Source organism: Pygocentrus nattereri, chromosome 10 (genome assembly GCF_015220715.1).
Source record: "Pygocentrus nattereri isolate fPygNat1 chromosome 10, fPygNat1.pri, whole genome shotgun sequence".
In the NCBI taxonomy this organism is placed as follows: Eukaryota; Metazoa; Chordata; class Actinopteri; order Characiformes; family Serrasalmidae; genus Pygocentrus; species Pygocentrus nattereri.
Genome location: NC_051220.1, coordinates 44,252,719 through 44,269,451, shown reverse-complemented (window position 1 = coordinate 44,269,451; position 16,733 = coordinate 44,252,719). Strand labels below are relative to the sequence as shown.

Here is a 16,733-nt window from a genome sequence, read left to right as displayed (position 1 = left end):
AATAAATTTGATTTGATTTGATTTGATGACATCATAACAGGAATGTGTTTGGACAACCATGAAAAATTTGGGCCTAAATTTAGGCAGGAGTATAAACTTCTTAGAGTTTCAACACCTTATGTAGGTACAGCGTCCAGTAGGGGGCTCTGGCATGCTCGTCAGTGATGTCTGACAAACAACAAGCCAGTTGTGGGCACAGAAAAAAATCCAGCCCCAAAAATTTATCAAGTTTTCCCCAGATTAGTACTTTTGTTACAAGATCACATTTATCTCCACAAGACTAAACAAGAAGCTGAGTCATTCACTGCTTTGAGTTAATTCATATCAGGTTAACATTTAGAAGATCCGCACGTGCTCATTGCAAAATCTCCATTGGAGTCCCACAAGGCTCAGTGCTGGGTCATCTTCTTCTTTCCCTCTATATCGGCTCTCTTGGCAATGTAATGTCTTCTCATGGCTTTTCCTGACATTCTGTCCTTCCTACCTTCAGATACCAAGTTTTGTTATTGTTAACTCAGCAACTCAACACTGAGCAGTCACACATCCTGGGATGGCCTTCTCTTGAGTTGATCTTCTAGTCTACTTTCAGAAGTGCCTGATCACTTTGGCTACAAATGCATAAAATCTCAAGCTAATTTGGACAATCGGTTATAATTTCAGACACACATTGCAAACTTGACTATGTAACGTGGAATCCTACTGTGCTCAAGGGAGGCCACTCATGGGCTAATTCATTGATTACTAGAACTTCTGACTGGTCTTCCTGGACATATCATGGTCTTTCTGAACAGATCCATCATCTAACCATGCATTCAAAAAAAAGAAAGAAAAAACATACCAAGCACATATATATTTTCCATATTTAGCAGAATAAAAGTGCAGGGTGATTTCTGAGGACACAGCCATCCCTATCCCTTCTATCCAGAATTGATTTGAAATCACTGGAGCTTCACAGCCACCGCAAATTGACATTTGCAGGAGCTGGGAGTCAATAATCTCCCTGTGTTCAGCCTGGGGGTATGTTTTATCCTCTGCACTATATGGGAAAATAGCTTTTTCCTACAGTCACAAATTGAATCCCAGAACAGATTGAGAGAGAAAGCAGTGACTCAGAGGAGGTGGGGAATGGCGCCGCCCTGGAGGATCTTTTAAAGAAGCTGACTGCCTTGGGTCAATTCATATCTGATTAACATTTAGGGGATGTACATATGCTCAATGCAAAATCTCCATTGGTGTCCCCCAAGGCTCAGTGCTGGGTCCTCTTCTCTTTCCCTTTTTATCTGCTATCTTGGCAATGTAAGATTCACATGGCTTTTCCTATCCCAGCTACACTGATGACACTCGACTCATCCTCTCCTTCCTGCCTTCAGATCTTGAGGTTTCTACTCATTATAGATGGCAGCTCAACACTTGAAGCTGAATCGCTGGAACACTGAGCTGCTTCGAATTCCTGGCAATACATGCCTTCACTTTAACCTTTCATCTCTTTAGAGAACTCCATAATCACTCTGTCTGAAAGACACGGAGACTTGGTGTAATTTTATTCAGTAATCGTTCTTGGTTCATGTTGCAAACCTGACTTTGTCATGCAGGGTTCTCCTCTACATCTGGCCCATTCAACTAACCCTGAAAAAAATCTATAGCTAAATGTTCCAAAGTCCATCCATGTAACTCCACTGCTGCGTCCCGTCCATTGGCTTATCGGCATTACATTTAAAGCCCTGATGAACAAATCCCACAGCTTATCTCCAGGCTTTGGGTGTTTATTCCAAGCTTGCTCATTACTAATTAATTTATTTATTAATTCTTTATTGTCTCCATAGAAGAAGAAAAAAAAACATGTAGTCAGCGATGACATATTCCCTTCTAATTACTGAGTTCAGGTGTCACAGCCACACCCACTGGTAACAGGTGTATAAAATCAAGCAGAATACAATCTCCATAGAAATCATCTATCTTCTGCTGCATCACTTGTTACAGAGCTCCAAACTGCTTCTGGAAGCAAAATCAGCCCAAGAACTGTGCGTCATGAAATTGGTTTCTATGCATGAATGCAGATCACTATGTGCAATGCCAAGTGTCGGCTGGAATGGCATAAAGCGCCGCCAAAGGATTCTGATGATGAATCTGGGTTTGGTGAATGCCAGGAGAGCGCTACCTACTGGAACACAGAGCCAGCAGTAAAGTTTGGTGGAGGAGGGATGATGGGCTGGGCTGTTTTTCAGGGTTTGGGCTCCCAGGTCCAGTGAAGGGTGATGTTGATGCTACAGCACAAAAACATTTTATATAGTTTGTAACCACTAGCGTAGAATCCACTAATAGTTTTGCTACAAAGACATTTGATAAGGGAGGGTATCACCTGGGACCGTGTATACGTTGTGTGGTGTATGGCAATTAAACAGCAAGTTAGGCTGACTTACAGCAGTCTCCTGAGGCTGAGAGGTATACAAGATAATTTAATGTACAACAGGAAATGTGTTAAATAAACAAACCAAAGTAATTTCCAGCTCCCAACCCACACCATCAAACAGTGACTGAGTGAGTGACCATTACCCAACACAAATAAAGTCCATGGGCTACTTCGTAGCTTTTAGTCAATAAGTTGGTGGTAGCACAGTTCACATAGAAGCAGGAATGATGTACCAAGAGACCTAAGAAGTCCCAGCTTCAGCCACCCAGAACCGTCTAGGGCATATAAAATCTCCTTAACAGGCAGCAAACCCACGGTTTCCTATCAAAGAGATAATCCGCATGGAGGATGTGCCACCTGAACACAATTCCCTCCATACCACCTGCTTGGCTTCTTCTATTTATACACAGCCCAAGGGAGCCTCTCTACTGACCCCATGAAGATGGGAAGAGGAACTGCAGCGAGATGTATCTAGAGCCCTACTGACAGATAACCAGTTTGGTTACAAGTTAAGCTTCCAGCTTTGGGTCCGCAGTTTGGGGAAAAGCCTTTCCTGTTCCAGCAGGACTGAGATCCTGAGCACAAAGCAGTTTGGCGTGCAGGAACTCCAATGGCCTGCACAGAGCCCTGACCTCAACCCTACTGACCACCTTCAGGATGAACTGGGATGGACATTGTGAGCCTGACCCTCTCGTCCAACATCAGTGTCTGACCTCACAGGTGCTCTTTTGACTGAATGGACACAGATTCCCACAGACTCTCTCCAACATCTGAAGGAAGCTTCCCAGAAGAGTGGAAGCTGTTATAGGGGGACTAACTCCATAAAGTTATACAAGCTCATATAGGTGTGTTGGTCAGGTGTTTACATACAGTGTACATATGTGCCAAACACTGCCCTGATTATTTAACACTGGAGTTGCACTGTGGATGAAAGAGTTGGTAAATCTATTGCACTGTATCCAAAAGACCACACAGTCCAAAGCACGATGATCTCCATCTTTCCATACAAGCGCTGGTGTCTAATGAAAGAACGAGGGGCAGCACCCGTATTCCTGGAAAGTGCCAATGTCTATACGGCTATACAAACGTAACTGAACTGGCCGTACAGACTGACCGTAGAGCTGCGCGGACTGATTGACTGAGGCGATGAATCATCAGCAGAGTGGGTCACTGGGGATCTGCCCTTTCTGAACAGATTCAATTGTTCTGTATTAACAAAGACCCTCAGAGGGGCTGACCAAGCATACTCAATAAAGGTTACACAGCAGCTCATGTGAGCAGCACGTAGGTAACATTTATCTCATCAGCAAAAAATCGAAATTCCTCAGTTTCTCCGTCCTTTAACCCAAATGTAGTCGATCAGCCAAGACACGTTTGGTGTCTTATGCCTTGGAGAGACGAGGCTAATAAACTCGACGAAGGTACATACTTCAGGTATGGGTTTGCTGTTCTGTGTACTTCAGTCCGCACTGGTAGTCATACAGTGTCCGAAACCACATAATGAAGACTATGAGATACTGAACGCCACACGTTTCCAGGCGAGTGTGATCACTCCTGCGCCAAGCTAATTGGTGGGGCACACATTTCCATTACCTGCTAGTTACATTAGCCTTACAGCTCCAGTATTAAACTAAAGAAACAAACTTCAGACACCAATCACAGCTTCATGATCGACTCAACAAATACATAGACTGCACCATATTCATTATGTCCTCTTTGTGTAGCGCCCCTGGACAGTCCATCGCAGGGCAGACAGACAGAGACACATTCACTCACACCTAGGGGCAATTTAATGTGTCCAGTTGGCCTGACTGCATGTCTTTGGACTGTGGGGGAAAACCGGAGAACCCGGAGGAAACCCACACAGAAACAGGGAGAACATGCAGACTCCACACTGAGAGGACCCCGGTCGCCCGGCCGGGGAATCGAACCCAGGCCCTTCTTGCTGTGAGGCTACCGTGCCACCCAAAATGGCCCAATTCGTTGGTCTGTTATCAGGAATGGGACTCTGTCGTCTCTCTGAGTGTGAAATGTTGTTGAGCTGCTAGTGAGCAATGAGGGGTGAAAGGGGAGGGTGAGAGACCCCTGCTGTGAAGAACTAGTCACGCCCCTCCACAAAGATAAAATTAAAATGATCAACTGCAGCTTTTCTGGTCTTAAACGGTTCACAACGGACACAAGAAACACAGCATTTAAACACATTAACATCACTTCTACAAATGTTGACCTGCATGGTCACGAAACCAAAGAGCAGCTCCTGGTTTTGAAAATCACACAAACACAATCCTTCAATGTTTCTGAACAGAATGGTGAGTTGAGCTCGACGGACGGCGAACAGGACAGGCAGAAGCTGCTGTAACCGAAAACCGAAGACCCGGCTGCTGTGGTTGTAAAAGCAGGGAGACGGTTTGATTCACACGCTGCTGTTCCTCATCCCTCATTTTTCTCCGTCAGGACCACCGGGGTTTCTTACTCGTTGAGCAAGTTGAAAACCACAGCTATGAAAAGTTTTTGGTGTTGCTAAATGATTTAGTGTTACAGCGGCGGCGCTCAGAGACGACGTGACGTTACCGCTCAGGTACAGATAAGAACTCATAAAAAATGAACGACGTGGCGGCGGCGCTGAGCTGCTCTCAGAGGCAGCGGCGCACTAACTGCAGTCTGTGATTAAAGCTGAATTAAACAGTGTGAAAAAAGACCACAGTGGTGCTAAACACCTCCAGATATCTGTCAGATTTAAAGTTTCATCTTCATCTATTTCTGGCTTTCAGGAAAGGCTAGAGCCACTAAAGCGGGGGGAGAGTTAAACACAGGGGCGGGTGGGGGGAGAGATGAGCTTCAGATCAGTTTACTCTCTAACTTTTCCACGCACCACCTAATTTCCTCCGCAGGAAAACGAGGACAAGAGTTTCAGAGAAAACAGGACAAACCATGAAGACAGAACTTCACTACAGGCCAAGAGTTTGGAAGCAACATCTTTCTACTCAAAGAGGTGCTGGTGGAAACTTTGGGCCTCATCCAAACACAGGGGTCCTGGGGTGCCCTGGGACCCCCTGGGACCCTCTGTATGCCTCAAAAATCCCTGATTGGGTCCCTTGATTCATAATTCTACTTCTTACTGTCACCATGCTGTCCTCTATAGCTGTGATAACTACAGTGCCTTGCAAAAGTATTTGGCCCCCTTGAACAACCTTTTGCCACATTTCAGGCTTCAAACATAAAGATATGAAATTGTAATTTTTTTGTGAAGAATCAACAACAAGTGGGACACAATCATGAAGTGGAACAAAATTTATTGGATATTTTAAACTTTTTTTAGAAATAAAAAACTGAAAAGTGGGGCGTGCAATATTATTCGGCCCCTTTACTTTCAGTGCAGCAAACTCACTCCAGAAGTTCAGTGAGGATCTCTGAATGATCCAGTGTTGACCTAAATGACTGATGATGATAAATAGAATCCACCTGTGTGTAATCAAGTCTCCGTATAAATGCACCTGCTCTGTGATAGTCTCAGAGTTCTGTTTAAAGCTCAGAGAGCATCATGAAGACCAAGGAACACACCAGGCAGGTCCGAGATACTGTTGTGGAGAGGTTTAAAGCCGGATTTGGATAGAAAAAGATTTCCCAAGCTTTAAACATCTCAAGGAGCACTGTGCAAGCGATCATATTGAAATGGAAGGAGCATCAGACCACTGCAAATCTACCGAGACCCGGCCGTCCCTCTAAACTTTCAGCTCAAACAAGGAGAAGACTGATCATAGATGCAGCCAAGAGGCCCATGATCACTCTGGATGAACTGCAGAGATCTACAGCTGAGGTGGGAGACTTTGTCCAAAGGACAACGATCAGTGGTACACTGCACAAATCTGGGCTTTATGGAAGAGTGGCAAGAAAAAGCCATTTCTCAAAGATATCCATAAAAAGTCTCGTTTAAAGTTTGCCACAAGCCACCTGGGAGACACACCAAACACGTGGAAGAAGGTGCTCTGGTCAGATGAAACCAAAATCGAACTTTTTGGCCACAATGCAAAACGTTATGTTTGGCATAAAAGCAATACAGCTCATCACTCTGAACACACCATCCCCATTGGGACAGGGAAGATGGTTAAAATTGATGGGAAGATGGATGGAGCCAAATACAGGACCATTCTGGAAGAAAACCTGTTGGACTCTGCAAAAGACCTGAGACTAAGACAATGATCCAAAACATAAAGCAAAATCTACAATGGAATGGTTCACAAATAAACGTATCCAGGTGTGAGAACGGCCAAGTCAAAGTCCAGACCTGAATCCAATCGAGAATCCGTGGAAAGAGCTGAAAACTGCTCTCCATCCAACTTCACTGAGCTCGAGCTGCTTTGCCAGGAAGAATGGGCAAAAAAAGAACGGGTCTCTCGATGTGCAAAACTGATAGCGACGTACCCCAAAACGCAGCTGTAATCGCAGCAAAAGGTGGCGCTACAATGATTAACGCAAGGGGGCCCAATAATATTGCACGCCCCACTTTTCAGTTTTTTACTTCTAAAAAAAGTTTAAAATATCCAATAAACTTCGTTCCACTTCACGATTGTGTCCCACTTGTTGATTCTTCACAAAAAATCACATTTTCATATCTTTATGTTTGAAGCCTGAAATGTGGCGAAAGGTTGAAAAGTTCAAGGGGCTGAATATTTCTGCAAGGCACTGTACAGGAGCAATGCAGCTGCAGCAACATACACTGTAAGACATTACGGTTCTGTGCAGGTACATTTCTCATTCATCCAGGTACACAGTGTAAACGTTCCCTCAGAGGTTCTACAGTGGTTCTAAGGTCTGATGGTGGAGCTTAAATCAGTTCCTCCAGGTGAAAAGTTGGTATTTGTTCCTTTTCATAACCGAATGTTTTAAAACAGAGCAGTAGAGTAAAAGCCTGGAGGCGAGGCGAGGCGGGATGTGTGGAGTCAGTCCAGCTTAGAACAGATCATTTCAGTGGATTATGGTTCAGTTGTGTTCCCTGACTGAAGGCACTGAGATGGAGCCTTGAGGGTCCCACCCCAGTGATGAGAGGGGAACTGCCCCAGAGACAGTCTAGAACCTTTATTCGTTGCTTTTTGAAAGTGTGACATTTTGGCTGTTGAAGTAAAACCTCTATAATGAACTGCCTTTGACTAATAATGGACAGCTGTGATATTCACTGATCTCCACGAACAGAACCGTGTACTCAGCTACGCACCATGAACGTCCGTGGTGGAATAAAGGAGATATTCTGGTTCTAATTCCTGCTTTACCAGGACCGACAGACAGACGGGGGGAATAGAGCGTCTTCAAGGGTTCTTCAGCAAAACAAATGGTTCTATATAGAAAAATGAGCATTCAGAGAACCCATGATTAAAGGGTTCTCTGAATGCTGAAAATGCCTCTTTACATTGATGGAGAATGTGTTGTATTTGGTTCTATACAGCACCGAAAAGGGTTCTGCTATTGCGACAAGACTGAAATCATAACAGACGAACCCTTTTTGGTGCAATATAGAACCCTTTTCAACCTGAAGAACCGTTTCATGATACAAAGAACCCGTTAATCATGCAAATGGTTCTTTAAATGGTCATGGTTGTATACTTTCTGTACTAAAGAACCCTTGAAGAACCATCTTGTTTAAGAGCGCAGGTACTAATAATTCAGCCATGGCTGTTTGATTGCTATTAACGTTCTGTCTAAATGATTTACTAATTTTCTTTACGTTTATCATTTTTATTCCTTTTATTTACTAGTTCTGTCTGATTTATTCTGTGGGAAGTGAGAGGTGGAACAGAAAGGGAAGAAGGGAAAAGGAGAAGTATTCACTGTAACAAGTGTCTCATCAGATCTACTTAAAAACTGACTTCATCTACATGAACAAACAAGCAGGTAAACTAGTTTCCTCCACCTAAATAAACAGCCTGAATGAAAGACTTCAGTCTGTTTTTAAGTTGAATAAACTAGTCCTGGCTTGTTCCTGCCTGAAGTCATTTTTTAAGTAGATCTGATGAGGCACTATTGACAGTGCGCGATGCTCTTGTACAGGGAGCAGTCGTGGGCTGGAGGTTAGGGAACCAGCCCTGTGACCGGAAGGTCGCCGGTTCGATTCCCTCGGCTGACGGTACCTGAGTGAAGTGCCCTTGAGCAAGACACCTAACCCTCAATTGATAGGGCTGCCCACTGCTCCGAGCAAGTGTGCTCACTGCCCCCTAGTGTGTGTGTGGGTGTTTCACTGCACGGATGGGTTAAATGCGGTGGTCTAACTCTACAGTGTGCAAACGCAGTTGGCTGATGGTTCTAAATTAAATTTTATTACTAAAAAAATGTTTTAGTAATGTCTGTAAAGATGCTGTCCGGTCCAGCCACGGACATCAGCGCCTGCATTTAGCTCCAGTGCACAGCGTGGCACATTTAGCGAAGCCACTTTAGTTTCTCAACGTTTTTGTCCAGGACACGGACGCTCAGCGCGTCGGCCTGAATAAATATAAACAGCAGGTCAGCCAGACAGTGAGTGTATAAACCACAGACCCTGAGAGTCACCGAAGAACAAGATTACTAAGATCACGCATCCCGTATAAACTGAGATCACAGCCAAACAGAAGTCATTTCTAGTGGCGTCTATCCTGCATGTGTGAACGTGTTAGAGACACTCACTGATACGGTCCCAGCGTCCGGTTCCCGAACCCCAGCGCGTTCTCGTACTGATCCAGGCTGATGCAGGCGTCCATGGCCAGGTCCAGCAGCCGCAGCAGGTAGACGTTAGAGTCTGGAACAGCACCCGCGTGGGTGGATACCAGCGACTCGCTCTCCTTTAGGAGTTCTTCCCATTCTGACATCAGGAGCAGTTAAGGGCATTGACAAAGCCAAGAGATCATTTCAGATTATCAGACGAGTGAGAAATCACAGAAAAAACCATCTAAAGTGTCTTAGTGAGTTGCTGGGCCAGTGATATACTCTACTAGTGAACTGGAGGGATGGACCACCTTAACACGTTCCCTCAGTTGGTGCCGTGTCGACCTCCAAAATCTCCCATAAGTGCTCAATGGGGCTGAGCTCTGGTGATTGTGAAAGCCGCAGCATATGATTTACATCATTTTCACACTCACGAAAACATTCAGTGACCCCCTCGTACCTTGTGGACTATTGGCTATGACTATTGATTAGCAGTGCCCCTTTCCTCTAAGGCATGGGTCAGCAACCAGTGGCTCTTTTACTGCCCTGTTGTGGCTCCACAGCTGAATCAGATCAGCAGGTAATAATAAAATAATCCTCCTCTACAGTAAAATAAAGCTCTGCTGATCCTTCAACACAGTTTAACAGTAAATGGTCTTAAACGCTGGAGTTAATGTAGAACTGCTGATTCACCCTTTAACCCTGAAGATCAGCGCAGACGGCTGGTCACCATAGCAACACAGACAACAGTCTCGCCCAGCTAGTAGCTACGAAACGGCAAAGAGAGAGATTTAAGATGAACGTCGATAATTTGGAGATTAATGGACTGATTAGTGTTTATAGTCACTCCAGCTGGTTTCCTGATACGTTTAATCTGTAACTGTTTCCTGATGTCGGATTGGAGAGGTCACTTTAGTCCCTGTTCCTGCTGAAACATCGGTCTCTCATACTGAAGCTCCTGCATCCGACTGCTCGTTCTGCTTCTCCGCTCATTTATTCAGGCTTTTCCTTTAATTTGTCACCCGTCTGTCAGTGTCAGGAGGAAGGGAGACGGAGCCATTGGCTGTTGGAACATGTCTGGCTCGGCTGGAACAGCACACGCTGCTGAGTGACGGACGTGTGAAGACGAAGACGACGCCACGGGCTGTTTCTGTTATTCTGCTCCAGCCTGTGTTCTGACTGAGTCTCTCAGAGCGAAACAGATGGCGTATATAGATATAAAGATACAAATATAAATATATGGATGTATGTCTTTAACCTCTCAGAGACCCAAGTACTGAAATTTATTTTCCCTTTTAAAACCTCTGATTATAAAAAAAGTTGTTTTTTTATATTTTTGGGAATTTTGGTAAAACATTACATGAATGCAAACATGGCATTTTATCTGTAACACACAAAGATGCACATAAACATCAATATCACGCATAAACAGTAAATTATAGTTGGACTGAAGCGTAAATTTAAAACAGCAGTGCAGTTTGTTTATTGTTATTGGGATAAACGTTAAATCTGCACTAGACCAGAGGAAGCATGTGAGATAAGCTCGGGCGATGCTCTGATACGGCGTGTAGTGTGAACTGCTGGGTGAAGTTTTAGTGGCGTTCAGGTCGTGTTCAGACTGACAGCCCAAACTTGATTTTTACTCCGGATCTAAACCTGGAGGTGGTTTGACATGCGAATGTTTACAGATGCGTCTCAGTCTGACGCTCAGTCAGATATTAAAGTGTAACGCAACCGTGACTTAGAGCGTCTGTGTGGAGGGCGAGACGATGAACCCCCATCTCTGAAGCTCCTACGCCTACGTCGTTACCACGGCAACCCATGTAGATAGGCTGGTGATCTGATCTGCCCGCTCGCAGATAACAGAGCGGACAGTCACCTCAATGCATCTGATTTGGGGAACAAACCTCATAACATCATAATCTGATGCTTTAATCAATTATTGCAGCAGCGGGTCTCTCAGAGTTACTGATGCACATCATCTGTAATATTTTACTGAAGATCAGACTTCATGAGGCCACAGCGCACCTACAGGAACTCTTCACCACAACGGATACACACCGACGCGAACACTGATAAACACGTTCCCAAAGGCAATGTTTATCATAAAGGCTGCTTTTTCCACTTTGATGCCACGCCGCCCGTCACCCAACCCGCCCTCTCTCATGGCCGTCGTCAGTGCCCGAACGCAGAGGGGGGAGGGGGAGAACCGCGAGGGCTCGCCGGACAGTGCCTGTGGGTCGGGTGACTTCAGTGTTGTCTGTTTGTTTGGGGGAAATTTCAGGATGTTATAATAACGGACTCTGCAGCTCAGAGTGTATCACAGCGACACAATGCTGACGGGGTTAGGGTTAAATCTTAGATGTTAAAGTGAAACTGACGTTAACTAGCAGCCTCAGAAACACTCACTGTGGCCCGATTTAGCTGTGATACTATCAGCACAGTGACAAAGTCGGTCATTTCACCCCAGAAACCGCATCACAGAACAACACAGCTGCTATGACAACTAGTAAATGCAGCATTTGAGAAGAGGCCTCTTGGAATAAGTGCTTGGAAGAGTTTAGTAGGTCTGCGTGAGCTGTAATGATGAACCTACATTGCTGCAGAGGTTGAAGAAGTGGGAGGTCAGCCTGTCAGTGCTCAGACCATACGCCACACAATGCATCAGCTCGGTCTGCATGGCCGTCGTCCCAGAAGGAAGCCTCTTCTGAAACTGACACACAAGAAAGCCCAGAAACAGTTTGCTGAAGACAAGCAGGCCAAGAACATGGATTACTGGAACCACGTCCTGTGGTCTGACGAGACCAAGATTAACTTGTTTGACTCAGATGGTGTCCAGCATGTGTGGTGGCTTCCTGGTGAGGAGCACCAAGACAACTGTCTCTTGCCTACAGCCAAGCATGGTGGTGGTAGCATCGTGGTCTGGAGCTGCATGAGTGCTGCCGGCACTGGGGAGCTGCGGTTCATTGAGGGAAACATGAATTCCACCATGAACTGTGACCTTCTGAAGCAGAGCACGATCCCCTCCCTTCGGAAACTGAGCCGCATGGCAGTTTTCCAACTCGATAACGACCCCAAACACACCTCCAAGATGACCACGGCCTTGCTGAAGGTAAAGGTGATGGACTGGCCACGTGTAACTCCAGACCTAAACCCAATTGAACACCTGTGTGGTCCTCAAGCAGAAGAAGGAGGAACGCAAGGTGTCTAACATCCACCAGCTCCGTGACGTCATCATGGAGGAGTGGAAGAGGATTCCAGCAGCAGCCTGTGCAGCTCTGGTGAATTCCATGCCCAAGAGGGTTCCGGCAGTGCTAGATAATAATGGTGGACACACAGAATATTGACCCTCTGAGCCCAATCTGGACACGTCCACTGTGAGGTGTAGTGGCTTGTGCTGCCAGCTATTTAGACATTAATGTCTGTGTGTTGTTCTTTTCAGAGGTCAGTAAATCTGCTCTGCTGTACAAGCTGCACACTGACCACTTTAACTTATATCAGAGCTTCAGTTCTACAGTGACGTCCCATCAGAAGATAGAATATCTGCAGGAACGTGAGGGGGGGCACTCACTTTAGTTTACACTCATTTTAGATACTGTATATAAACCATCAGAATGTGTGAGGTAATGAAGGATACGGTTCTCAGCCTGTAGTTTCTCCAGCTGAGGGAGCTTCTCTCTCAGAATCATCCACACAGTTTCATCACCAGCCAACAGGTCACAGTCCTGCAGACACAGAGGAGGAGAACACTAAGGATTACCAGCGGAACACCAACGATTTCCAGCAGAACACTGACGATTCCCAGCAGAACACCGACGATTACCAGCGGAACACCGATGATTTCCAGCGGAACACCGACGATTACCAGCGGAACACCAATGATTCCCAGCGGAATCCTATGTTTAGGATTATTTATGTTTAGGTTTATTTGTGTTAACCACAGTGTCAGATTAAGCACCTAAAACTGGACTGGACTGGACTGGACTGGGCATACAGAAACCCGGAGCGGAACAGATTTGCGAGCCTTGGCTCATCATGGTTGTTAGTTCCGGAGCAAATTTCCCTGATGAGTATTGATCCTGCTGTAGGTGTGGAGCCACAGGCTCAGTGGGGTTTACACTCGTATACAGCACCTGCACACTCGGACCTGCTGAGAGGCGCCGGAGCACAGCTGGGACACTCGGACCTGCTGAGAGACGCCCGAGCACAGCCGGGACACTCGGACCTGCTGAGAGACGCCCGAGCACAGCCGGGACACTCGGACCTGCTGAGAGACGCCCGAGCACAGCCGGGACACTCAGACCTGCTGAGAGCTACCGGAGCAAAGCCGGCACACTCAGACCTGCTGAGAGGCGCCGGAGCACAGCCGGGACACTCGGACCTGCTGAGAGCCGCCCGAGCACAGCCGGCACACTCGGACCTGCTGAGAGGCACCGGAGCACAGCCGGCACACTCGGACCTGCTGAGAGCTACCGGAGCAAAGCCTAAAACCTCAGCATCACACTTTATTAATCTTTAACTGCAATCTTATTCCTGAAGGTTCTAGATAGTGCCAAATAAATTTTGGACTTTGCTGCATTAGAGCTAGTAAGAGTCACTAATGGTGGGCAGTCATGGGCTGGAGGTTGGGGAACCGGCACAGATAGGGCTGCCCACCGCTCTTGGCAAGTGTGCTCACTGCCCCCTAGTGTGCGTGTGCTCACTAGTGTGTATGTGGTGTTTCACTTCATGGATGGATTAAATGTGGAGGTGTAATATTCCTGTTGTAGGACTAATATGGGGCAATTAATAATACTATAATAATACAAGATGAGATCCATATTCTAAAGCATCACTACAGAGAAGCTAAAAAGCACTGAACAGGTTTTTCAAAGCCACAGTGACTCAAAGCTGCAGACTCGCTGTTCAGCGTCCGGCTGTGCTAGTGGAGAATGACTGGACGGTCATCACCGTCGCTGACACTGCAGGTGTGCAGGTGTGCAGGGACAGACAGGTAGAGGGTAATTATAGGTGAGCTGTGGATGTTTCTGATTGAGGGGGCAGTCATGACTCACCACCTGCTAAAGGACAACGAGGACACAACGTCCAGAGGGCGTATCAGAGGACACTAATAAGGCTAATAGCAGAGTGCAGCGTGCCAGGATTATAGGAATTCTCATCATTCAGGAAGAGTCACTCCGCGTCATCAGTGTTTCTCTCTTTGTTGGTTTGGCTGTGACAGATTTACAGCATCAGTCAGACAGTCTGAGACTCACCTACTTATGAAAGGGGTCTTACTTTATTTGGACAGTCCCCTATAGATTCTCTACAGATGCTCAAATTCTTTACAGACCTTCCGCTGAAACCCAGTTGATTCCTAACAGTGAAAGATTTAGACCAGGACCAGGGTGAGGGCAAGGACCAAGGTGAGAGTTAGGGCTAGGACCAGGGTGAGGGTTAGGACTAGGGCCAGGGTGAGGGTTGGGTATAGGTCCTGGGTTGAGGTTAAGGTTAGGATTAGAGCAGGATTAGGACTGAAGGCATTGAGTCGGAGCCTTGAGGGTCCCACCCCAGTGACGAGAGGGGAACTGAACTAGAGACGGTTTAGGGCCTTTAGCTCTGAGACTGTAGTGTTGTCATAATCATAACCACACCGCAAAACAACAGACATTCGATTGTGAAACGCAGCACTGCTGTGTCTGATCCACTCGCACCAGCACAACACACACTAACACACCACCACCACGTCAGTGTCACTGCAGTGCTGAGAATGACCCACCACCCAAACAGTACCTGCTCTGTTTGGCCTATACTTTGTGTTCTGTCTGTATATCAGCGCAGGGCAGTAGTGTTGCCCTTTACTGCTCTTTGAGCTGCTGTGAGAGTCGACGTGGCCCCTGGGATTAATAACGTCATCTGTTTATTTAAGCTACTCACTTTAACACCAGAGTCACTTCCTCGGTCAGAAGGGCAAACAAACGGCAGGGCATCAGATTCCTGGATGGACCCCCGACTGCAGGTCAGAGCAGCAGTGAGAAACATCATTTCACGCTTGGGGGCTGCGCGACAGCCGTGGAGGTCTCAGCAGAATGTGGAATGAACATACGGCGCGCACAATTAGCGCACGTGAAATCTGCCGTATTGGGGGGGGGGGGGTCGTTAAAGAATCTTTCATAGCGTAAATAAACTCCAGGTGGAGGAGGAGCTTGAGTGATTGACAGATTAACCTTGGCCTGATCTCAGAGATATTAATCTGTACGTTGTAGTGAGTCTCATAGGCGTCTTTGGAGGCATCACACCCCCCCAACCCCCCCAACCAAGTGGAGATGTGCACTGAAAGATGTTCAGTATGAAAGCTTCAGTGTCTGAACGCTGGATTCTCCTTACTGTGTATCTGGAGGCTCTAGAGACAGATGGACTACAGCAACACCTTTACCACCTCGTTAGACACACACACACACACACACACACACACACACACACACTTATAAACACACACACACACACACACACACTTATAAACACACACACACACACGTACTTATAAACACACACACACACACACACACTTATAAACACACACACACACGTACTTATAAACACACACACACACACACACACTTATAAACACACACACACACGTACTTATAAACACATACACACACACCCACACGTACTTATAAACACGCACACACACACACACACACACACACACATACACGTACTTATAAACACACACACACACACCCACACGTACTTATAAACACGCACACACACACACACACACACACACACATACACGTACTTATAAACACACACACACACACTCACACGTACTTATAAACACACACACACACCTCCAGTTATTCTCCTCACTGACTCACAGGCACAGGAGACCTCATGAAGATCTCTGACTGCATCTAAGGACATTTTCACACCTCAGCCTTTTTCTGCCGTCCATCCTGAGAGTTCGCTTTGTTTGGTGGAGTGTAAAAGAGAGGTGTGGTCTGTATTTGAGCCCTGAGTGGTCCACAGAGTGGTGGTCTGTATTCAAGCACTGAGTAGTCCAGAGAGCGGTGGTCTGTATTCAAGCCCTGAGTGGTCCAGAGAGCAGTGGTCTGTATTTGAGCACTGAGTGGTCCACAGAGTGGTGGTCTGTATTCAAGCACTGAGTAGTCCAGAGAGTGATGGTCTGTATTTGAGCACTGAGTGGGCCACAGAGCAGTGGTCTGTATTTGAGCACTGAGTGGTCCACAGAGTGGTGGTCTGTATTCAAGCACTGAGTGGTCCACAGAGCAGTGGTCTGTATTTGAGCACTGAGTGGTCCACAGAGTGGTGGTCTGTATTCAAGCACTGAGTAGTCCAGAGAGTGATGGTCTGTATTTGAGCACTGAGTGGTCCACAGAGCAGTGGTCTGTATTTGAGCACTGAGTGGTCCACAGAGTGGTGGTCTGTATTCAAGCACTGAGTGGTCCACAGAGCAGTGGTCTGTATTTGAGCACTGAGTAGTCCAGAGAGCGGTGGTCTGTATTCGAGCCCTGAGTGGTCCAGAGCAGTGGTCTGTATTCAAGCACTGAGTGTTCCAGAGAGCAGTGGTCTATATTTGAGCCCTGAGTAGTCCAGAGAGTGGTGGTCTGTATTCAAGCACTGAGTGGTCCACAGCGGTGGTCTGTAT

At 46.4% G+C, this 16,733-nt stretch overlaps 1 protein-coding gene across 1 annotated transcript in view; it reads right to left on the bottom strand.

Annotated features, from left to right (window-relative positions):
* smyd3 (SET and MYND domain containing 3) overlaps positions 1–16,733 on the bottom strand; it is a 254,485-nt gene that overhangs the window by 23,149 nt on the left and 214,603 nt on the right. The window contains exons 9-10 of the mRNA XM_037541707.1: positions 12,717–12,804; positions 9,062–9,236 (exon numbers count right to left, since the gene is read on the bottom strand). Of these exons, the coding sequence (XP_037397604.1) occupies positions 9,062–9,236; positions 12,717–12,804 (263 nt within the window). The remainder of the gene's footprint in view (positions 1–9,061; positions 9,237–12,716; positions 12,805–16,733) is intronic.